Source organism: Cardiocondyla obscurior, linkage group LG21, assembly GCF_019399895.1.
Source record: "Cardiocondyla obscurior isolate alpha-2009 linkage group LG21, Cobs3.1, whole genome shotgun sequence".
Taxonomy (NCBI): domain Eukaryota; kingdom Metazoa; phylum Arthropoda; class Insecta; order Hymenoptera; family Formicidae; genus Cardiocondyla; species Cardiocondyla obscurior.
The window spans coordinates 312,041-336,959 of record NC_091884.1 but is presented as its reverse complement, the minus strand read 5'-3'; the positions used below and the strand labels follow the sequence as shown (position 1 = coordinate 336,959).

Sequence of the window (24,919 nt, the reverse complement as noted above, 5' to 3'; positions counted from 1 at the left end):
GTTGGTCGGAATCTGCAGTTAATTAGGCCGTTCCATAAAAAGATTATGCAATATCATTTCGTTGCACCGCCGTGCGATTATTCCACCGTGTCGCGTGTTATTGAATGCGAAAGCGTCTCATATCCCGCGAGGTACGACCGTTATTTCATCAGTGCGTGATGACACTCGCGCCCGGTTTCTCGTCCGAGCCTCATTCGACTCTCGTCGCAATGAAATCGCCGACTCAGCGAGCGCACTCGCGCCGATGCAAATTTTCCGCGCGGCTTGAAGAATCGTGGTTTCGCAACTTTTCATCCTTCCGTCACCGACAGAAAATTCCTAAAATTGCCACGCTGTAATTAACAGACTTTTTCTACATTTCGTCTTTTTAAAACGCGTTGAATTTTTCAATTTAAATAAATTAATTTATTTCCTTTGAGAATAAAACAAAAAAAAAATTAAAATTACGTTTTCTTCACAAGCTTTTAGCGGCATGTTGAAATAGAAATATAGATTGCAATGAGCTCTTTTCGCAATACTCCCCCATACGGAAGAAAATTGGTTCAAAAGGCCGCTTATCTCGGCGCATTGGTCGACTAGCAATTTCATTTCTGCCGGTCGACGATTTGTTTTAATCAGGCCGTTATACCCACTCTCGTACCCTGCTCCCGTTGTTCTGTCGTTCACACCGGTTTGCGCCGCCTTCAATTTGCGGCGCCGTCTCTCTGCGGAATGTCTTCTAATAATCGCTAATTAGAGTTAATAGCGAGCACGCCACCCGCCCGCCGCGTCGTATCGCGCCGTCGAGAACGAATCGCGATCGTCTAGTTTCCAAGAAAATCGACGGCAATTTAATAACGATATAATAAGAAAAGAAACTCGAGATGGGGAAAGAGAAAAAGGCTAGAATTATAGCAAAATAACGATCGTATAAAGTGACATAAAACAATTAAAAAAATCTATATTTGTACAGCAACAACGTTTATAATTTCTCGTAAATGTTCGAGTCTATAAACGTATATTAAAATAATTAAAAAGACAGAAAGAGAGAAAAAAAAATGTAAGTAGAATTTTTTTTTTTTTCAAGGATAAATTGCGTCCCACTTAATTTTATATTCAACATTAATTAATAATGGCAGATAATGAGTACGCTGAATTAATTCGTTATTTCGAAATTAACCACGCGATTTTTCGGCCGGGCTGATTACGTGTTTTGTAACTTCACACGCTAATCGTTTCGCGATTCGTTACATAGCAAATAATGACGAGCTAACCTTTTTGTATGCGATGTGATCGCGCGTTGATACCTCGATCGTTATTCGGCTGAATTAGCCGGGAAGCGGAATTTATCGGGTAAAATTATCAAATTAATTGCAATGAATACGAACGAAAGTAAATCGAGTCGTCGGGAATGTAAATTACACCTGGCGATCACTCACGGATTAATAACATAGTAACAACGTTTTTATCGAAACGTACCCGCCGTCGGGTGTAATTATAACAAAATTAACATACTAGATGTAGAGCTAATTGCGCAATTCGGAGAAAATATCTCGCATGCAATATGACTTTAATAAGAGGCCATCAACCTTGATAACCGGAAGGTGATAAAAAAAGCGCATCAAATACGAATTGCATAACATTATCTATCAGATTTGCGCGATGCTTTTTTACAAGACTTTAATAAACTTAGAAATAATGTTTCCTGGCAAAAAGAAAACTCTCTCCTTTTCTCTCTTTCTTCTCCGGCTTTCTAATTTCTAATTTTGTTTCGTTAAAATACTTTTATTTTTCAATAAATAAATATAATTTAATAATTATTAAATATCCAACAATTTCTAATCTTACATATCGAGGAAACATTTCAAAAATATTTATTCTTAAGTCGTTCCTTTTTTTTCCGGCCTAAAAATTCTTTTGGTATAAAACTACAGCATATCTTTTTATCTGATATCAATTTAAATAATACTCGGACACGTAACTTGCCAAAAAAGTCCTAACAGAGACCTAAAGGGCTATTGACTGAGGAGGGCCTAAATCGTTGCGGCACACGATACGTAGGAATGCGCCGGGATATCTCGCGATGCAGAGAAACGGTGAGGATGGCGGAGGAGGATCTTGCGGCGATGCGAGAGAACGAAGACGAGAAAGAGGAACAGATAAAAAAAAAAAAGAGAGATGTGAACAAAAGGCGGCGGTGGTACACAAATTGCAGCGGCGAAAAAAAGCGCACGCGTTCTTTCCGCGGCATAAACTCTTTCTCTCCTCGTTTCGTCTCTTCTCTCGGAACCTCCGAAGCGAAACTATTGTCTTTATGCAGGCCTCTTGACGATCCGACTAAAAGCTCGGCTTCGCCGATCGCAATCTCGCAGGCGACCTGGTTTCGCGAATAGCACCGGCCGCAAAACTGTGCCGATTAACGCGCTGCTTCGCAATATTTTCCCTCGAGGAGGCAAAATCATGCTCGACAAACCGGCAATCCGCTAAAAAGTAACCGGATAGCGAGTTTTTCTCGTATTCTAGTCTGGAGAAACTGTTCGATAAGGCTCAGAGTAACGTGAATATTTGTAGGATTATTATATCAAACGTATTTATTATTAGAAATATTCGTAAAATCTAATTAAATATTATCGCGTAGCATGACGTTGTTGGAAATTAATCAAACGAGCTAAGAAATTTTATAATTAAATAAATGTCAGCGATATATAGTGTATCTTAAACTGCTCCTGTTACTTTGAGATTGTGACAGGCTCGAGTTAATTTCTGCAGATTCCAGCGATGACCTGGAATCGAAGACAAGATTTCTTCCCCCGACTAACAATTAGAAAAACGCGCAGGGGTTCAGCGTAAACCGCGCAAACGAATATTTTCGCGTTAACGTTCGAGAGTCTCGCAAAAAGCACTGCGCCCCGTGCTCGTTCTCTATATTTATGTGCATATTCATGAACTCATTCTCGCCAGTTACGCATTAAAATTCTCTCTATCGAGAGGGAGGGTAAAGAAAAAAAAAAAAAATATGCCGTTTATGGATAACAGCGAATCAGCGGCCGGTGAAGAGACCGCTCGAATAATAGAAGCGAACGAAATCGAATCGCCGTGTTTATCGATTATAATATCACTCGCAATTAATTTCTATGGATACCGTGGCTATCGTACTCCCGCAATCAATGGAATTAAATTCGATTAAATATTCGTACGGACTCTCTCTTCCGCGATACCGAATACCTTTGATATTAGACCTTTGAAGATAGATATTTTCCGGGACTTCACGATTTAGCTGCTACGAAGGCACAAGCTTACTCGAAAACCCGACGCGCTTTTTCCGGCAGGCGAATTATTTCGAAGAAAAAGGGATATGCCGTGAACTGGGCGCGGGCAGGGTGGTCCGCCGAGAGAATTCGCCGGAAAAAGAGATCGGATTCGACAAAAGGATTTCTAATGGACGGTGAGCATCCCGTGGAACACCTTATAAGGCGAACCTCGAGAGTCGGCCTCTGCCTTTCGGTCCAGCCGGGGCACCGCGAGAGAATCCGAGGTGGCGGCGCCGAGGCGCCTCGTCGCTGCCGGATTTAGACCGAAAAAGAAACAACGAGAAGCTTTCGGGAAGAACGAAAAGAACGAGAGAAAACGTGAGACCGTAGGCACGCGGGATCGAACGCATCGATATCGGGAGAATCGACGTAGCAATCGTCGCTCGTTTAAATTCAAGATGAATAAACTTGTTTAAGAATATGAATCTTATCAATCGCGCTATTGTTACGAGCTTTGAAATCAAAACGAGTACGCTAAATTGGTTCTTAATTATAAGTTTACCGAGGTTGCAATTACCGGCGAATAACGTTACGTTCAAGTTGAAGTCGCGTAGAGCCGTAAATTATACAGACAAATGCATGCATGCGAATACGGCGCGACGTCGTAGTCGACATACATATGCAAACTCCATGACGCATTCGTATTCATGTATGTAGATTTGAGACGGTCCGAATCCTTTGAGGATCAATCGGCTGACTAGTCTACGCGACGCGATGTTCTTAACTCGATGCGATTAACAGACTGAAACTCGTGTTTGCGTTTTCAGCGTTGTTGAGCTTCGCAAACATTGCTATTCGACGTGGAAATTTTAAGCGCACGATTAATTGTCACAAAACAAATATTATTTAAAAAAAAAAAAAAAAAAAAAAAAAAGAAGATAGTAATTATATACAATTGCAGATTTAAAGTTCTAAAATTTAATTTTATAAAAATTTCATAAAATAAATCTATCAAGTAAAACGTAAAATTTTATTCGTGTTATAAAATTATTGTATTACTTTGACAATTTTCGCAGCACGCTTGAATTTTCACGCGACAAATTCTCAATATTTAATTTTGTTACGTTTCGTTATATCTTCGTCATAAATTTAATTTCTGCCTACCGTGGGCATGAGGTCCTTCATCAAGGGTCGAACGGCGGTCCTCGTGGACTTTGCTCTCCGGACTGTCACCAGATTGATTTCCTTTGGTCCCGATACCACTCTTGGCATGGTGTTCGATCTAACCAACCGATATTCGTCCCCCAAATATTTGCTTCTCTTCTTAAACGTGCCGCACAACATGTTCGCGATGCCCCGATTAGGCTACCGAAATCTTGCTAGATACCCGCTAGTGTCATCCAAACGAGATCGGTAGTGCTCAAACTATCGCACTTGTTTCAAATCGATCGAGAAAACAGCAGGCGCGAATCATTTGCGAATATTATTATTTAACTCACTAAAAATTGTCATTCGCAACGTTATCGTGTGCCGTAAAATTGAAGGAAAGATTTATCAGTAAATCACGAAGCTAAAATTAATTATTAATCAATCTCGATTATATAAACTCTGTTTAGAGATAAGATCACTATTCCGCAAACACTCGCGAATAGTCTGTCTTGACTTTCCGACAGGCTATAATTGTATGTAATTAAATGTAGTTTTCAACAAGTTAAATCAATGTTTTTTTCCCGCCAGTTTCTTTCTCGGGGAAAAACTTATCTCTTATCGGCGTTAGAAAAACAATCGGAATTCACGAGCACAATCTGTTCGATCAGGAAATGTCCTTCGGGCACGTTCACGCGAGTTTCTTCGAGCGTAGATACCCGACGTTTTTTTCCTCGGCGAAGTACGACGGCGCCGTCTGCAGATTCCTGCATCTATTTAACCCTTCAGGCCCGGCCGCACCCTCTGCGAATCGACTGATCCCCCTTGCTTCGATCGTCCCCTCTGTTTCTCTGTCCACTCGATTTTCGGACTCTCCCTTTGGATCTTGCTCTCTTTTTTTACCGATTCCGCAACCATCGGCGTTTTTAGCCTAGCAATACTAAAACCGTATTGCGCAGAAGGCTCCGAAATCCTCAAGGTGATCGACCTAAAATCGGACTGGAGTAGTAGCCGGACTAGTGGTCAGCCGGCGATCGGTTGGAGGTTGTCGACTCGAGCCGAGTCTCGATCACACTGCTCGGAGACTCACGGTGGAATATTTCCTTTCCCTCTGCTGCTCCCTCGATTCCCTTCACTACCTCTCGATAATCTTCGATGCAATTTTTATCTTTCGCGAGGTCCTGTCGAGTCTCACGCGGTTAACCTTGTTCAAGTGCCAAGTATGCGACGAGATTGAAGAATTGCAGGCCTCCTTCTTATTTTTATTTTTTAATTCTTTTTCTTTTTTCTTGCTTCTTTCCTTGCTTCTAATTGCCGTGCTGTTATTGCCCAAGTTTCTTTCGCTTAATGCGACGATTTGCCCCGCACCTGAAGCATCCAGGCGCGTTATCGGGCTGCTCGGTGTTCAATTAACGGAATCTCAGTCGGCTCGAGTCGCAGTGAGAGCCGAGAGTCGACTGAAGGCATAAGGCTCCGGTTGTAGGCTCGTCGAAGGAACCCCACCACGTTGATTTTAACAACACCCGGCACCCGGCCCGACCGGACAACCCGGTCGCGTGGCGCTCGGCACAGATACGCAGTGTCTCTCAAAATCCGTGCCCGGATTATCAAATCTCCGCGAGCTTCGTCTCAATTCGTATCGATTTTCCACTTTAAAGAAATCTAACGTCGCGATTCCTCGCGACCCTGCGCTATCTCTAAATTTTCTCAATTACCCGCAACACTTTTTTCGTTCGTGCATCGCGGGGCAAGAAAATCCCGTAACCTCGTTAAACACGAGAGGTCAATAGTATTCTATTTCCCATGTACAGGATTCTCTCGTTGAATAAGGTTCTCACAGATCTCATTTATAAGTGAACCTCGAAGGACTCGTTATTCGCGAGAATAATAGTTTTAGCGTCCCACTTCCGCGCTTATCGAATTTCCAAATCGGAAGTTCCGCTTGGCGTATTAAAGACCTTGACATCCAGCAGAACGGAGACGCGCGGGCCAGCTGAAGGAACTCGATACCTACCGGCGCATCTGCCTTCTCTATTACGAAGCTATATTTTTATATAACGATTACAAGCCTCGGGACGGCGAAATAATAAATATCAGATATCCGGCTTTCCGAGAATAATCGGCGTTATAGATCACATTATATTATAGATATACACTTCCGTAACGATATTAATTAACGGTAATATTACTGCAGCGAACGTGAAAATAATTTTGAGGCGATAAAATAAAAGCAGGGCGAAATAAATTCTTTTAAAACGTCAAAATTGGAACTTGGTCACGATATTACCCGTTTCGTAACAAAAACCACCGTCGCAAAAACGAGAAAATCCTATAGGTTGATTAAATTGCCGAAGAGTAACCACGGATTCGAAAAGGAGCAGAAAAGAAAAAAAAACTACACCTGTCTACTTATATAAGTTCGCAGAACTTTGTACGTAATTCCACACTCGAAGGTCCTTTTCGTAAAGTATGAATATATTGCGGTTTTGCTCGGCCTAACTCATTCTTCGTCCTCGTCGCGGCGAAGACGTGTCATTTTCTTGGTTTCTACGTTTGATCACGAGTTCGAGCCATTTCCTGTCAAAGTCGCACGATTATCCGGCCTAATGGTATTGACACACGCACAAGAGATGGAGCCGCAAAAATGCGCACACGTGCAAAATTAAAAACCTAAGAAATCGGTAAATAAAAATTTAGCATTTATTTAAAAATGTTAAATATAATCTTCATTGCTAAATTAAATCAATCAAACGCGGTAAAATATATACAGAGATATATCGCGTTGTCCCTTTAAGGATTATTAAAATTCTGGTTATTCAAGAAAATAAGCAAGCCTCTGTTAAATGACAAAGAGGCTGAAGTTACGAGATGCGTTTGATACAACCAGCTTTGACTGGGTTGAGTACCGCGTTTATGACTAACAGAAAACTCAGGTGAACAGTACATTTACATTAGAATCGATATAAGGCCGTGCGATTATATGTATAACACGTCCGATGTGCATAATGAAGGGTGTTTCGCGGCACCCTTCGCCTGCGAAAATGGACGTGTAATTTCGGCGTGAGTCATGCGAGGGCTTTCAAGATGGCTAAATAAATGACGCGGCACAAGTTAGCTCGAACTTTCTCAACCGGTACTTGTCGAACGTACTTTTCAACATGCGTGTCTTGCAGATGTCGAGAAGCTCGGGAGGAACTTACCCCCGAGAAGCGCAAAGTGGCAAATTGTAGGTAAATTATTAAGTACTCATAAAAGAGGAACGATTCAATCTTAGTACGCGTAATTACAAAAAAAAAAATATTTTTAGACTTTAAGTATTTCCAAACATCGCAAATAGATCTATAAATGCATTTTATATCGAAATTAAATTCATAATTAAAACAATTTCCTTTTATTAAAAAATAATTTTTTTTTTTAATGATCCGATATTCGCGAATTTAATTTCCGAAAATTTGAGAATCCCTGAACCTCTTCAGGTTTTTACCTGAAGGATACGCATGCGCTGCGACCGACAGATGTTTCCTCCTCGCCAACTGTTGCTCTCCACATTCGGGAGAGGTGAGAGACGAGGTTGCATCTGATTTACCGAAAGGAAAAAAAAAGAAAAAGAAAAGGAAAAAGAAAAAGATATAAACGAGAGAAAAAAAGAAAGACGGAAAACTTCATTGCTCCCGCGTCCTACATCAGCTCGTGCTCGCCCTTTTTTGCCGCGGAACCTTCGAGGGGATGCCCAGTCATGTCCACTCTTATCAACCCGCATGCAACTCACGTCATTACGCTCGAACGATCCCCGATAACGCGTACTCGATGCACTCGTGTATGAAATTGATACTTATTACGTCTTCGCGATAATCGAATCCAAAGCACTTTTTGACTTAACAAGGTACCGAACGATCGAACATTGAAAAAAATGTAAAAGCACGATCAAAGAGATAAGAACGTGTAATTGTTTTGTATGCTTTTTTTTATTTAAGCTTGTGATAGCACGCAAAAAGTAATACGATATTTGCGATCTTGTTAATTATCAACTTTCCGCAAGTTGCAAAAATACATTGCTAATGAAATCGTTAGCTGAGCTTCTTATCAATTTTAATTTCAAGATACGTAATTTTATTTTAAAATTTACTTATCAACATTTTTTATTTTAAAATATATTTTCGAGTAATTTTCTCATTAATATAATTTATTAATTTAATTTAATTTTATTTTTTTTTTATTAAATGTTAGTAAACCGTTTTAGATAAGAATTTTTTTATAAGCGTTTCGTAAAATGCGAGATAACTATATGACCTTCGCTTATCCCGTATATGAAACCGCAAATCCGGAGTCGGTTCCAGCACCTGCCCGATCGCGTCACAGATCCTGGCAATCGCGTAATTCGCATGTTACGTCGCGCGGTGTACTACGAGATTTATTACACACACGGTTAGAGCTGGCAGCGAGTCCTCTTTGTAGCGGCTTATTAAGCGGCGGTAAACCGCGCGTCGGTGATCCTCGCCGATCTTGGAACCGGTCACGACGCTGGCGTATATCAGCGGTGCACCTCTCGGCACCACCTGCCGGTCGTTTCACCCTCTTCCCCCACGTTTGCTTCACCTGATCGAGGTCCTCCTGCAGCGGGCAGACGAACGGACACCTTCGCTCACTTCTTGGCCCGGAGCAACATCATCCTCTCATTTTTCTCTTTTTCTTTCGCGAATGGCCTCTCTCAACGACACCGCGGATTATTAATAATCGATAACGAACAGATATCACAACTAGAAATATCTAATAAAGTTTCTTGTTTTGTCGATCACAACTGAGAAAAATGATTGAATTTATTTGTTGTACAAAAAAAAAAAAGAAAAAAATTAGGGAATATGAAAATATTTTATATGTTCGATAAAGAGCATGTTTTATCAGAAACAATTCCACTTCCATTCTTGTGTTCGACAACCGACGGGATAATGAAAAAGTTAATTCATTTCTAATTAAATACAGTTGTGATATTATTCTCTCCCTTGATAGGATTCGATTTGAATCACTCTTTCTCACACCCGGTGTATTATCGACCTCGTGACATATTTTCGAAAAAATTCACATTTAAATAACACGCGTAATTAGCGATTACCGCGAACGGTTTTGCAAAAGGTGTACGGCGATCTCTTCCCGCTTCATCCCCCTCTTCTTCATCTCGAGCAAAAGTACCACGAGTTTATAATCACGAGCCTCGTGCCTGTCGGGCCTGTCCTTCTTGGAGATTTTTTTTTTTTTCCCTTTTTGCTTCTCGTCATCCTCTCCGTTCGCCCGCCGATGGGTTATACAGCGTTCAAATCTCGGTCCTCGTCGAGGGGGAGGCGATTGCTTAACGACGCCAACCACCTGCCCCGAAAAGAGGAACACGTGCTGCTACTACGAGGCAGCTGCAACCCATAGGACGGCAGATATATGCGCCAAAACGAAGCTTAAGCTGCTTTAGGTGTTGAGAGCGCAAAGCTAAAGACAGGCGGGCGTTTTCTCGATCTCGATCTTGATTTAATATCAAAAAAATAAATTGACGTTTCATAATCGCTTTACGTCTAAAATAATTACAAATAAAATATATTACGCTCCATTTTGCATCTACGATAAATCATAAAATATTTTAAAATTAAATTAATTTATTTTTAATAAAAAAATTTTTTTTTTGTATTTTTATTCATTTCGTGCAATTTAATATTATTATAAAAGTTATTTGTTCACCAAAAAAGTACCAATAAAAACAAAATATGCCTACGTTGCACGTAAATATTTAGGGGGTGTAGGAACTAAATTTATTCGTCCACACGGAAAATGCCGAGTTAAAGATAACATCTCGTACGAGATTAATCTGACGAGATCAGAGATTAACGCAACAGATGTGTGTGTATGGCGAGCGGGGCGCGTGGTTGAATTCACCACAAATATTTTGTGCTTGATCTCACTTTATCTCCGTTTAAAATGTAAAAGAGAGTTAGAAATTAAATTCCAGCGTTATACTCATTAATTATAATGCGACAATTACATCCCGACGTCATAATTTACTACTATTTTACTGATAAGACGCAAAGGCATTCGGATTAAATTACAATATAATTAATCGACCCCAGATAATTATTACTAATGAGTTTCACTCTTCTGTTTTAATTCCGTTCATTATTTCACACGATCGTGATCCTTCCACCCCCCACCGGTAACATTTAATCGTCCCACGTGGAAGATCGATATGTAACAGTTTTTCCCTGCATTTTTTCCTCTCTCGATACTTTTCTTATTACTTTGTGGGCGCGTTGATAACGGTTCATCTGACCCTGAGAGAGAAACCAACGAAAACAGAAGCCCCGAAGAGGAGACGCGGAAATGAGGATCGCTTTACGGAGCACACACGGTGCTCGACGATGGATGAAGCGGGAAGAAGGCCAAACTGCACAGCTGCCCTTAGGCACGTGCAGTGCGCCGCTACCTGAGCGATTCTCTCGTATTTCTCGCTTTCTTAGAGCTACCTGAAGAGCGCGAGCTAGTTTTTTCAATAGAAAAGGGGGAGAAAAAAAAAAAGCGCGAGTGGTGCGCCCTGCACGTCGGCTGTCATTCATAATTTAACGGCAGATAGAACTCATCTAGCATAGAACTTGATAGCTTCGAGAAGCGAGCAGGAAGACTAAATAATTTTCACGCGTAATTAGAAAAAGAAATACTGATCGACAAAATTGAAATCGGGCCGATGTTAACGTATCGAGATAAGTATGTTCGTTATGACGGAGCACCGAGATCAAGAGATCACCTAATTTTCTTCTTCGGACAACACTTAGGCTTCTCGAAAGGCATAATTGCGGCCAAGGGTCATCGTTGATGGATCCGCACGATTTGAAACTGATGATAATCCCCGCTGCTTGTAATACACATTCCCAATTGATAATTCGATAATTAACCTTTATCTTCTTAAACGGGTAATTTCTTTTAAGTAAGTTTAAAGCCTCGTTTCGTAAGTGGTCAATTACTAAGAACTCGAAAAAGGAAATTACGGTACAAGCAAAAAAGAAATTTTTTTTTCTTAACAAAAAAAAAAAATTTTTTAATAAAAAAAAATTAAGAAAAAAAAAAGAAAATTACTTAGGCTAACATATTACAAGATTTACGAAGTTAACAAAGATAACATCCATCTTTCCCGACTCCGAACTATACTTATAAGTATTCCGAAGACGGCGTGCGCTCGAATCTAGAATTTCTCTCGATCGGCGAAAGAATAGCCAGACGAGTACCACACCGGATACAGCAATATTATGGAACAAAGACTCCCCCGGCCCCGGACACGATTAAGGATGGCCACGGAGTCCCGGCGCGGATGCGGATACTACGAAGCCCGCATGTTAATAGCCACCGGAAGCTCTTAACCATTTGTCTATTTCGCCGCGAGGCACGACTCGCCGCTCGCGCTCGCTCCGATTTGCCCTCATTATACGAACGATCAAATGATATAATGAACGATTTAGCCTCTTGAGCCTTATCAGTCACCATAATAGGACGTAGCCTGTCGTGTCAGTACCGTGAATTCGATAATTATAAGTCTGAAATTACTGCCGCGAGACTGCGAGATTTATTAATTAAATCGCTGAACGAAGAGCACGCGTGGCGCAATTTTTGTTCGTAAATTTCGGACAGATACGTTTCTTTTTTTTATTATTCAACGTTGTGTAAAAGAAAAAAAGAAAATTATCTATGCTCTCTTTATTTAAAAGTTTGTATTTATGGTATCATCTCTGCGTCATCAATCTTAACTATCTATAATGTTTGCGGAACCGACAATTTTTTTTTTTCCCCCTCATATAAATAATTCCTCCCTGATAAAGATATCAGCTCCACACGTGCTTTAACCGTGAAACCATGAAGAGAGAAACAGGCTAAGGCTGAAACCTGCATTACCAGTATTGAAACATGAAACCGCCTGTTGTCGGTAACGTATGCAACAAAGATAGTATAGTTTCCAAGATAACAGCTTCCCATGAAAGCTGGATAACGTCAGGAATATTTGCACTCTTCGAAGATAACGCAAATAATTTTTTCTTTTTAAACTAATTCACGGTACACCACGGTCAGAAAGTCTATGCGATAAATTCCAAATAAAATCAATTTCAAATATTAATTTAAATTACCGATATAAAAAAGGGAGGAAATAAATATGAAAATAAAAAAGTATTATCGTAAAAAAAAATTAAATTATATTACAATAGAGTACAATACATAAAACAAATATAAATCATTATTTAACAATCATTGCTTTCGTCTTCTAATATCATTATAAAAACCAAATAAAGCTTTTTTTTTAATTTATTATCAAATTATCATTTGTTTTAAAATTAAATTAAATTTTTCAATAAAAAAAAAAGAAAAAAAAAAAGAAAGAAAGAAAAAAATTAAACGATTATCTCGCGAGATATGCTATTGGTATCCAAAGATAATTATGAATCCGCGGACAGATGCAAGAGAGAGCGATTTGCGGTGCGCGTATTCTGAGAAAGCCATTACGCAATTTCACGGGACACGGTAATTTCGTGTGACGCCCAGCGCAAAGTGCTCTGGTCCCGGAGCGGGAATGTGACTGCAAATTGGACATATCTCGGTGCTCGCGTTGTATGTACCACGTACCGCGGACACGCGAATAATCCCAGCGCGCGTTTCGCGTCTCGATGGAACGGCCGGTCGATGCGAGCCGTGATGCCCAACACCGTAACGCCCTTAATCATCGCGAATAATTCACAAAGTGTAACGACGAGGCTAGGAAAAAAAAAAAATAATAACAACAACAACAAAAAAATATAATTTCCGTAAGGAAGCAGATCACAAAAGATAGATATTCTGTATTTTACGAGCTTCATCCTTCCGCTAGGCGTATATCATTCGATTTAAATGCGCATAGTTAAATAGTTAATTCAACTGCGCCTTCCGTCTTGAAAAGTAAATAGAAAACAGTTATACACGCTGCTCAGTTTTCTCTCCCGGCTAGTTATTAAAATTTTACATTTAATACCTTCGGTATAAACAAGGGGACGTAGATGCCTCTTTAATTAGAAATTTTTTGACACCCGCGCATGTAGGCTCGGCTGAAAATACTCGGGGCCGAAACAGCGCCGGCGTTTTTAAGGTCTCAGACGAAACAGTGACCCGGATTTAACTAATGAATATTTTGCAAGATGTTTCCGCGTTCTGTTTCAACGTTCTCTCGAATGTTCTGTGGTCACGTAGGGGTCAGCGAACCACAGTTGCAACGTTATCCGTTCCGCGTTGCCAGGCTATCGATCTGTACAGGCGCCTTGACCGACCTCCGATGCATCGCCAAGTGCAAGTGCAAGCAAAAGCTCCTTTTTCCACTCTCTCTTTCCCTTCGTTCTTTCCCTCCTATCTCGTCTCGTTCGTTATATCCCGGTGATCTCGAAATAAAAGCGAAAGAAGGAAACGGGGAGAGCAACAGGGTGGGAGGGAAGAAACCTCGGATAAATGATCGCTCGTTTATCGCTCTCGATGCAACGCAGCTCGCGAAGCGCCGCGCGTTTACGCGCAAGTAGGATCCGTCGGAATTTCGTATCTCCCACGTGTCGATAAAGACTCGGTGTGCTGCGAGCGTTACTATTATTATTACTCATCGTAATGAGCATTCGACGATCATGTGATCGCGACGACAAAGTTCAGCCGACAAAGCTACGAGAATACCAGACGAATGACATACACATCATCTATCTACGGATCGTTTCGAATTTTGTAGAACGCTAACAAACACCAGACGCAAGTTATAAGATAAGGCGGACGAGAGAATTGGGTGGGAAGTTACTGCCAATATCTTGAAATCGGTTATTCATTCTACGTTTCGCTCAGATTGTCCCGATTTTCACACCCTTCTGTAAAGTCGATACTCATTTTTAAAATTTTACAATATTTAGTTAGAGTATTTATTTAAAGCACCGCAAATATTATGCTAAATAATTAATTGACTATTATTAATTAACTTATATATATAAATAAATTAATATATATATATATATATATAAATAAATTATTATTAATTAAATAATTAATTAAATTTTCGGGTGTAGAAAATAATTTTTTTTTGTTTTCCTACTTTTAACGCATTCGAATATCCTTGTGCCAAGCACAGTCAACTTTACAGGAGGATTTCAACTTCCTGTTTTCGTGAAGTAAACATCGCGTGGTGGCGAGGCAATGACATCCAATTGCTCCGCTATCGATTCGTCGAACCTTCGCCGCGAAACGACCATGTAGAAGTGGATATACCCGTGCACTCCTATTCATCCATCTTTCACTGACTAAACTCGATTCTCGAGTGTCCGTTCGTGCCGGCGGCTTGTGTAGAAAGGTTCAAGGTTACTCGTCGCGGTTTCACTTTTAGCGGATGCTTTTACCCCTCGAAGACGACGTCGCGTTTGCGATCAGATCAAGTGCGGCGGCAATTAAAACCAATCTCCGGTTCACGGAAATCGCGGATGTCGCGGATAGCTCGTGAGATATCATCAAGACGTAATTCGCGTACGTGGAACTATTTTTAGATCATATTAAATTAAATTCAAGCCGTTTAAGTTTGAGCTCTGCTCGTCGAGATGTCATCAAAATCGTAAAAAAAATAAATTATATATATTGAAAAAAAGATTATAATTTATCTAAATAAAATATCAAAAAATCGCCATCCGATAAATTTGACTTACACGCATTTTTCCAATTTAACAATTTTCCCGTGAAATTCGTGTGAAATGGATCTGCGAGCTTGAAAATACAAGCTACGCTCGAGAAAACCTATAAACTCGTCTGTATGCAAAATATGAGATACTCAACAGGTATCTCGAGAAACGCTGAGAAAAAAAAAATAAACCCCTTACGCAAGTTGACAATATTAAAGTTTTCATGACAAAGTAATAAGACAAAGATTCGTTCCACGTTTCTAAAAATCTTGTTAACAAAAAGAAAACAAAAGAAAGAAAAAGAAAAAAATAAGAGAGGTTCGTGGAATAACTTGCTGAATTTTTGCAAATTAATCTAAAAATTTCGCTATTGCTCCGACGAAGTCAGCGGCAAAGGAAACTTTTACAAAGTAAAACGCGCAAACTTTTCGGAACTAACAATAAAGGAAATTTCTCGAACTTCGTAATGACGTTCCAGGAATCGCGCGAATCCGCCGACTCTGTCCGGTAAAATTGTGCCTGCAAGCGCACTGAAAGTCGCTAACGCAACTAACAATGTAACAGAGGATCAGTCAGGAAAGCGATTATCCGCGATTTAATGAAATTAGAGGCCACCACGCGGCAGACCGCGAGCCAGCCTCTAGGCAGGAAGTGCTAAAAGCACTCAGCAAGAACGAACGCTGGTCCGCTCGTCGAACAAAGTTCGCATCGTAATCATTCGGACACGTCAATTCTCGACGATTCTCGGCCGTTTTGTCACTAGCTGTTTTATAGTGCATTAAACGTAGTACAATTGCAATAAAATACAATCGATATCGCAGCAATAAATAAACGTATAAAAAATAACAACGCGATTATAATATCTAAGCCGCTGATACGCGGAGAGAATTTATTGATAACGCGGTTCGTGCGTTTTACGTAACGTAAAATCCACTTGGCGGCGTATTTCGTAATCGTCGGCGGCACTTAACGCTCTAAATGTGGACGTGCATGGGGACACACGTGCGGAACGACGCTTTTCGAGGAAGTAAACTCGCGTCAGCGGTTTCTCGTGCGAGCCACTGGCAAATCATTTAGACCACGCGTCAATTGACACCAATTGAGAAGCGCGCGCTCAAGAAGAGCCAGTTAGTCAGCTGCCACTTCATTGGATCGCCTCGTCTTTCAAACTAATCAGATCGAAATTTCTTGCGCGACATCGATTCCACTTCGGGCTCCGAGATACCAGATCTCGTATCGGATACGTTTAATTAAAGACGTCAAATTTGTATAACTGCCTATATCGCTTTATTTAACGTCTTAATGACTCGCTCGAGATTGTTTCGCGGAGCGTTTCAGCTGCTTGCACGCGGTTAGAATAACGGCGGCCGTCCGCGGGTTCGCGGTTTTAAAACAGTTCTAACGAAGGAAACCGCGTGAAGAGAAATATAAACTCACTACAGTCAGGCTGTCCAGCTCGCCCAGCCACTCGTTCAGAAGCTGTTCAGGATCTGTCTCGTTGTCGCTATCCTCGGCTTCTTCCTCGTATCGCTCCATGGCCAGCGAACCGTCCGTCGAATCGTTTTTCCTGCACAGAAAAATTGGATTGGATGGTTAGCTATTTTTTTTTCTTTTTTTTCTGAAACTCTGAGAAATTCAGTAAAGTAACGAGATCCATAAATCCGTAATTACAGCTAATTATAAAAAATAGGGAAATGGAAAATTATTAACTTGGAGAAATTATAAAAATCTGGTAGAACATGATTCCGCGCAATTCCTCGCCGATGTTTTGAGCCACCTTCACTTTATATTGCATACAAGTATGTCATCGACAAATATGTACCGTCTACGTAATATGGCTTTGTTCATTCGAGGGTAACTTGCGGCCGCCGGTGCCGCGATGGCGCAGAAATGTTGACGAAACATTCAGCAGTGGCGTTAGACGGGCCTTGGCCCGAAATTCCCATTAATGGGACCGCAAAATTGTGATCGTGGAAACGCGAGCATCGTAAATGTCGCTTTGTCACAATTCCTTTTCATTAACTCGTATAATTGGATATGTTTGTGCCACAAATTGAAACGTTAATTCCGTTTCATTGTAATTAGTTAACCTTAGAACGCGCCCTTAAAATGCCTCCGCTTTAAATAAAATGTATCCCGCCGAATATATGGCGCTAATTAAACGTACAGGCTCTCTATTTAAGTGGTGGCGGTTTAAATTAAAAATACTTGAAAAAAAAAAAATTTGCTCAATATGAAAACGAATAAGCGAATAAAGAAAAATATTTCATAACCGAGTGAATATAAAAATATTAACACAATTGAAAGTATGTTAAAAAAATATATATACATAAACTAAAATAGTACGTCGCTCTTAATTGAAGCAGCAAAATCAGATGTATTTCGCAGTAATGAGCGGGTGTGTAATTTTTCATTGCAACAGAAAACAAAAAAAAATAAAAAATGGGTTAAGGTGAAATGGCGTGCGTTCCAGGAATAAAGCAGCGTTCGTATAAATATCGGGAATTAAGCCGTAATTGCAGACGGTGCTAATGAGACATTAGATTAATTTGTCGCGAGCGCGTATCGCGGTCAAGTGCGCACGACGCCCATTACCGGTAATGAAAATTAATTTAATTGTCCGATTGTCTCGAGAGAAATCAACTCGTCTGCGCCGAGTTCTCTTTCTCTCTTTCTCTCAGCTTTCCACCGTTTTGATAAAATATATCCCCGGCTGCACTTGCGCGCGGTCTTCCCCTGCATCGCGACGATTGCAGGTGAGCCATATCGATTCGGTTAATTCGATTCCCGTTAAGCGTCACTTTAGGTAAAGTGCACGCGCGCGGATTGTTAATTATTTCGATACCGTCACGCGGCAATCACGCAACCGTTTACCTCCGCAGTCTCCCGTCGAAGGACCTTCGGTAGAGAGAGCTCGCGGTAGCTCACCGGCATAGTTCTGCGATTAGCCAATCCGCAGTTCCGCAATTAACAAATATTAATAAGAATTCCTATCGCAAGGCACACTTCCTCCGCTTCTCAATGCAAAGAGTAACGGGCAACGGAGAGGAAGTCTTAAAAAAATCCTTGAAATGCCTATATTTGTAATTGCATTGTTCTTCGGCCGACACGTGGCGAATAATAAAATGTATCAAATCTATAATTCCGGCCCGGCGCCCCGTCCCGGGTTCTCATTTCTGGCATATGACGGGGAGAAAGATGGCTGGAGGAAGGGTAAATTACTCGCAGTTCTCGTGGTACCGCGTGTGGGAAAGGGGCAGCGATCCGTACGGGTCACTTTTAGACAGAAGGCACTCTAGGGTACGCGCGAGAGTTCAATGGTGCATCACCGTGCAGCTTTGCATAAACGCTCCGCGTCTCGCTACGGTACGCAGGTGCGGTGTAATCGTCTCGGGACGGAATAGCGTCGCATTCCACCGAAGTAGCGCGAAACTGCGCTACTAATTGCGCCCGGGAGGAGACGGGAGAGGAACGGGTTTACGGTGCGCTGGACGAGGTGTCCTTGCAAGGTTTATATCGCGATAGGGACGAGCGGAACACGCGACGGAAAATGCGTAGAAACGCGTCGGTTTATATCGAGCGAGATGCACCTATTCTAGCCGCTTCTGAAGAAACGAGCGTCGAAAATGTACTCGCGACACTCCTACGGTCGTTTCGCATTATTATTATTGATTAATTAATTTTTTTCTTTTCTCCAAATATAGAAAAATAATGTTCCGTTCATAGAAAGGTTTTAGAAATTTTAAGTTAAACGGAAAGGAAAATATAGAATAAAGTTAAGTTAGGAAAATAATATAGCCCTTGATAAAACAACGTAGTACAGTAACGGGCCATTGTCGTAGTGTGCGTGCATGAAACATAGACCGAGATATCGATTGCTCAATTAATAATGCAACGAGCAGACAAAGCTCTCCCGTTTCTCCGGCAGCGGCGACATAACCGATGTTGCAGCTAGACGGCTCACGACGGCTTGTCTTTCAGCCGAAGAAACGGGTTCCTACATCGATAACGAGGCGGCTCTTCGAATATGCACGGTTCATCCCTTCGTGCAACCAGAGTGATCGATCGCGTCAGAACGGCAAACGGTTTTATTCAGCCTCCGATGTAACAATCGTCGCGAACGACCGAATCTCTAACGCAACTCTGCTCAAATATAATTCTGCGAAAAAAAAAATTTACAAGTTGGTAGTTGAAGCTTTAGTAGTAGACGGTTCAATTCTAATAAAAAAAAAAAAAAAAAAAAAAAAAAAAAAAGAAAAAGTTAAAGAGGATGACTAATATACAAAGAATCCCTTTGAAGCGCCTAGAAACGACGTTATCAATAAGTATCAACCGAGATATCAGTGCAACGCTTGTAAGCTAGCAGCTCGACTCGACACTGGGAGCGTTTATCGTCGAATTAGCGATATCTCTGTGCTCGCGAAGGATACGAATGAGTTGCCCGAGATCCCTTCGCGAAAGTGTACTCGAGATATCGCGAGGATCAACGCGAGGGGATGAGCTTCTTGGCGAAAGTGCCGCAGGGACTTACGAACGAAGGAGACGGTAAAGAAAGGAGACTGTCGTTGAATCGACATGTCGGCACGCGATGAATCATAATCGAGTTTGTAGTAAAGCCGACGTTAACACGGGAAACATATCGATATTGATCGTGTCAAACGATATCCGAGCCGGTACCTCGAGACTGGAACGGCCGGTATCATCAAGGTAAGCCTTGGAGATAATAAGAAGGTAATGCGATACAACGGGATATAGAATTTCCTTCTGCATCTTCATTCATAAAATGCGAAATTTCATCCAACCATATACGATACGGCCCGAGTGTAAAATATAAATAAAAATAATTACTGCGACGAACAAAAGATATTAAAATATAAATCGTAGCTAGCTGATAAAAAAAGATCGATTGTACACAATTATATTAAAAAAAAAAAAAAAATGCGAGGCATTTGCGGAAAGATTGCGAGCGTTTCTATCTGCGATGGCGGAAGTCACCCTCGGGGAAAGATGCACCGCCTTTCCTCGAACCTTATCTCCTCTTTCATACAAGGTTCCTCTCCGTGCAACGCCCCGATTCGATCGATCCTCACCTTCTACCGTTCAGATCTGCCTTACGGAACAAGCTTGCCCCGCCGCAAAGAAATTCCGCGGACACGGAAACGAGGGTCGAGAAAACCCGGAACGATGGATTCAACGGATCTCCTTTTCCGAGGGTGCTCGAAGGGTGTCCAATGACTCACGTGTATACTCGGGGAAACCCTCCACCGACCATTCGAAAGTTTCTCCGAAAAAGAACTCTCCGGGAGGGACGCGCGAAGTCCCGACAAACTGCTCGCGAAATTAGAAAAGTAAAATAAAAAGCGTTCCCTGAATCGAATTGCTGCTGCACGCATCTTAGCAGGAAATTTTCTTATTTATAAAAAATTCGTGTGACGCTTAAATTAAGTTAATAATCAATTTTATTGTTGCGGTTTATTAAATTATATATATATTTTTTTGTTACAGATGGACGCAGCTGCATTCACTGCCGTCGAAAATGTCATCTCCGCCGATATTAATTATACGAACCGCAGCCGGTTCGTCGGTCGTTCCGGGAGTTCGTTAAGTATTCGGTCGTAATTTTTTGGCGTGCCTTTATTCTAAACGCGAGTGTCGAAAAATAACGCGCGATAGTGTTAATTAATTTTCGCGAGTAAAATCACGGTCGGGATGTTCGCGAGTGACTTGTGCGCGGAAGGATGACTCGACACGTCCCATCTGAGAGGAGGAGCAGGCCCGGGACGGGCATCCTGCATCGGCGGAGCAACTTTTAGGTAAATATAAATTTTTTCTTTTTTAGAAAATCTTGAAAAAAAAATTAAAGCTTTACCTTTACGTTAATTTAAATATTTTAATTTAAATAACATGTCTACATTAATGTTTTATTTTTTGTTACAGTCACCGGCGGAATTTTACAACTCCGCTGAATGCAGATTGGTAAGTCGCATGATTTTTTTTTTCTTTCGTAGTTTGCAATTTATATTTGTTAGATTTTGACGTTGAATTACGAAAGTTAACACTTTTAAAATATTTTGTACAACCGCGGTTCTTTACAAGATTATTAATGCTTTTCTATTTTTCTCTTTTTTCTTAATTGTTCTTTATAAGTTTCCAAATTGTTTAAAATAAATTTTACGCCGTTTTATATTTCTCGCGGGTTCTCTCGTGTCTTCCCGTCGTTTCGTTTCGATGCACTCCATATTCGTTCGTTCCCCGACGACTTTGTTACGCTCTTCTTCCTTTTGTGGCGCCTCCGACGCCGCGTTACGCACTTTCGCGATTCTCCTCCTGAACGGAGGACGATCTCGAAAGAGAAAGAGCTTTACCGTGCTCGGCAATGAGAGCGAGACACGGCGACGAAGTGAAAGGAGGAACTTGAGAAACAAAGGGACAGAACAACAGACCTGACTCGCGGAAGTACAAGAAAATAAATGTTTGCTTGCGAAAAAAAAATCAACCTCGAAATCTTCTCAGTGGCAGATTGAGAACGCGAGACGTTTTGAATGATTAAGAACGCGCTTTTGCAATAAAATTAATAACAAATTCATATTTTCTCTAAATTTCTAATACGTTAAACACTGTTAAAGTTCCAAGTCAGCTTATTTTATAATTAATTAAATACCGGTAAAAAAAATAAATAAAATAAAATAAAGTGAAATAAGATAGTTCGCGATGCAATTCAGTGCGAGACTTTGTTTCGGCATAGCCGATGCTGCTCTCGTGCATCATTGGAGAGCGCAAGTATGCGAAAGGCAAAACTCATTCATATTTCCCCTTATTAATAAGTTAGCGGGTATCTGGCTCATCGGTATCGGCATGAATGCCGGGACTGTTCTACATCGCGCGTTCCGGCTCGCCAGGCGATGACGTCGAATAACGGCGGCGTCGTGTTTGCACCGCAAGCTCGCTCTCGCAAAATACAACGCATACGATATCCGGTTTCAAGTATCAATTGCGTTCAAGCGTTTTTTTTTTTCTTTTTCTCTCTACGGATTTGCTGGTATCCTTTTACGAGTCGCGCACAAGCCCGAGCCATCTTTTCGAATTGATTATAAAATGTTGTCAGTTGATAACATTTTTTTTTTTTTTTAATAATTATAAAAAGGCAACCGCGCAGCATAGAAATTATATTGAAATTCATATATTTTATAAAAAGAATCGCAGCTGTAAAATAAAACGCGCACTATGCTCCCTCATTCTTTCTCTATTTTTGTAATCTCATAGTCATCGCGGCGAGAATAATTTTTCCGACCATTATTCGAGTGCCTCTTCGGGTGGACCGGCAATAATCTCCCGCCACGTGATTCATTCGAAAAATAATCCCGTCAGGCGTTTCGCGGAAAAATCACAACACCGACGGCTTTTCAACGGCTGGGCGTCGATCCGGAATAAAGCACACGCGATATTTCCGCGAAGAACAAATCACACATCCGATCCAGTCTTTACCGAGAAAAGCGTGTGGGATTCTATAACGAGAGCAGCTTACGTTACGCAAGAGCGACGAAATCATCGCGTTGTCGCCGGACTTTCCATCACGTCCCCACTCATGCGGATCGTAGATTCAAATGAGCTCTAGTGGTACAATTTATTTTCAATTGTTAAGCCGGCCTTGCGTAATCAGCGAACGATATCGTTTACATTATTTCACCGTGTTCCCGAAGCTGTCACCCATAAGAAATATATATATATATTTTTTTAATAATTCCGTAACGATACGAAAGCTTACCAAGTCGTGAATGGACGATTGTCGTGATATATCGCACGCGTGGGTAACTCAATATACGGACAATCGTGATATAATACGCCAAGACGCGCCGCCAATCGTGAATGACTCTTTGTTCGTGACAGGGAATCGTTCCGGCTAGCGATTAATTTCTCGGAGAAACGATACGCGGCATTGGGTCACTTTCGTGGAATAATCGCGGCGCGATTCTATCTTTCGCAAAAAAAGCATTCCCGAAGTAAATCACGCGTAGAATCGATTTTCTTTTTCTTTTTCTAAAAGACGCAAGTACTCGGAGGTACGGTGGCTGGCTTTTCGAGATGGCCTCTCGCGAGGAATTGTCGCGACCAAAAGCAGCGTGAATATTTAATCCCCGAGGGAGTGAAATATCGCGAGAGAACCGAATGCTTCGGCCTCGCGGAGAGGCCGCGGCTGTATTTAATTGCGAGTCGGCTCCCGCGGGAGATAAAGGAAAATATTTCAAAGGACGCCGGCGGGTCCCGACTGTCGCGGCGCGGTAGGCGATTTCTGCATTCGCTCGGTGCATCCGTTCGCCCTCGAAGAATTTCCCCAGACGGGGAGCCCCGGCGCTTGCAGACGAAAAACGAAGAAGACCGGCCCGACGAACGGGCGAAGGAGAAGATCGTGGAATACAGGAATAGCCGCGCCATACGCGGACTATCGTACGCCTTGTGCGCCGGGTGTTGCCGCATCTAAATATAGAATTTCGATCGCGTTACTCGCGACTTGACGAAAGCCGTACATCCGGCCCGGCCGTATCCTGGCCGCGATTGCCTGCCCCCTCGAGAACTCGGCCGATTCCCGGCCGAAATAACGTGCGCGGGGAATCCGAATCTTATCGGGGTGTAGACCCCGCGGTATCTGGGCGTAATATATCGCGTGATTTTTTTTACTTGATTTCAGACACGCCTGATATCCTCGGGAACATCTGCTTCCCGCCGTATTCCCGATATCTCGTATCTACGTGCGCGCTCAACGGTATCGAACACCTGATTCCCCTTGCTGCCAATATTGATAACGGAACTGTCGCGAAACTTACTTCAGGCGGGGAGTTAGTTGCAAAAGGGTTTGGGGTCTCTATCTTTCTCTCTCTTTCACGTCGTAAGAAGCCATTTAATTCATTTGTAAAACGTTTCTCGCTCGCTCGTCTTTAATAGAACCGAAAGTTCTCTTCGATTCGCTCTTTAATCGACTTACGCTCGAAGACGTAATAGATATAAGTACTATCGACGGTAATCGTGTTATTTTAATGTTCGCCTCCACCGAATTTCCAGCATTACTCGACGATATCTTTATCGATCTCTCCCAAGTGTCTGCGTTGTTTTTCTTTTTCTATTTCAATTATCCGAAAGAGCTTCGTAAGCTGGAAAGAAATCCCAAGGCACAATCGAGCTTGAGAGCTCTCATTTCTCGCCGTCAAATTTTCCCCTCCCGAAAGTCACGGTTATCGTGCGCGATGTTCTTTAAGAATTATGCGCAAAGTACAAAGGTATCGCCGCGAGGTGCGTTGACCCTCGAAATCGATATTTCTATTAGGCTCTGTATCAGCGTCCGTCCGTAAAGCCGGCGTTTGCAGACCTGCTCTTCTCCTCTCCCGTTTCCCCTATCGTTCCATCCATCTCTTTCCGCCTTCTCCCCCGCGCGTCCGCCTCTCGGTCTCTCTCTCTCTCTCTCTCGTCGTGTATGCGGTGCGTTTGCACGAATGCCGCCCGCGGTCGCGTGACGAGCCCCGGCTTTGACGCAGCCGCAGAATCATATCCACGGTAGAAAACTCTTCGGGCCAAGACCACCGACCTTTTCCTCTCCCCGCTACGCAGAATATGGAAACGGTTTCGAGATCGAAGACTTTCTAATCCGCGGACGTATCGCTCGCGATTTTTCAGCCCCGCGGGCTGCTGGAAAAGGTATTAAAAATTAACTTTGAAAAGAGCTCGATAGTCCTTCTTTTTCCACCTTTCGACTATCGACATAATTATATAACTATTATTTAATATCCATTAAAAAAAAAAAATAAAATAAAAGAACTAATCTCCTAAACTGATAAGAGAGTGCACGTAACTTGCAAAGACCTCCTGACA

At 41.8% G+C, this 24,919-nt stretch overlaps 2 protein-coding genes across 5 annotated transcripts in view; one reads left to right on the top strand and one right to left on the bottom strand.

Moving 5' to 3' along the window:
* Positions 1-24,919, top strand: part of LOC139110621 (mannosyl-oligosaccharide glucosidase-like) — an 84,833-nt gene that overhangs the window by 38,976 nt on the left and 20,938 nt on the right. For both annotated transcript variants that reach the window (XM_070670494.1, XM_070670492.1), the window contains 2 exons: positions 20,564-20,871; positions 20,996-21,034. The gene's annotated coding sequence lies outside the window, so the exon portion shown is untranslated. The remainder of the gene's footprint in view (positions 1-20,563; positions 20,872-20,995; positions 21,035-24,919) is intronic.
* LOC139110616 (amyloid beta A4 precursor protein-binding family B member 1-interacting protein) overlaps positions 1-24,919 on the bottom strand; it is a 98,525-nt gene that overhangs the window by 56,467 nt on the left and 17,139 nt on the right. For 2 of the 3 annotated variants that reach the window (XM_070670477.1, XM_070670478.1), the window contains exon 1: positions 4,395-8,130. In XM_070670477.1, coding sequence (XP_070526578.1) covers positions 4,395-4,574 — 180 coding nt within the window. In that variant the 5' untranslated portion in view covers positions 4,575-8,130. Of the gene's footprint in view, positions 1-4,394; positions 8,131-16,495; positions 16,626-24,919 lie in introns of those variants that run through there. The other variant, XM_070670480.1, reaches the window with a different exon arrangement.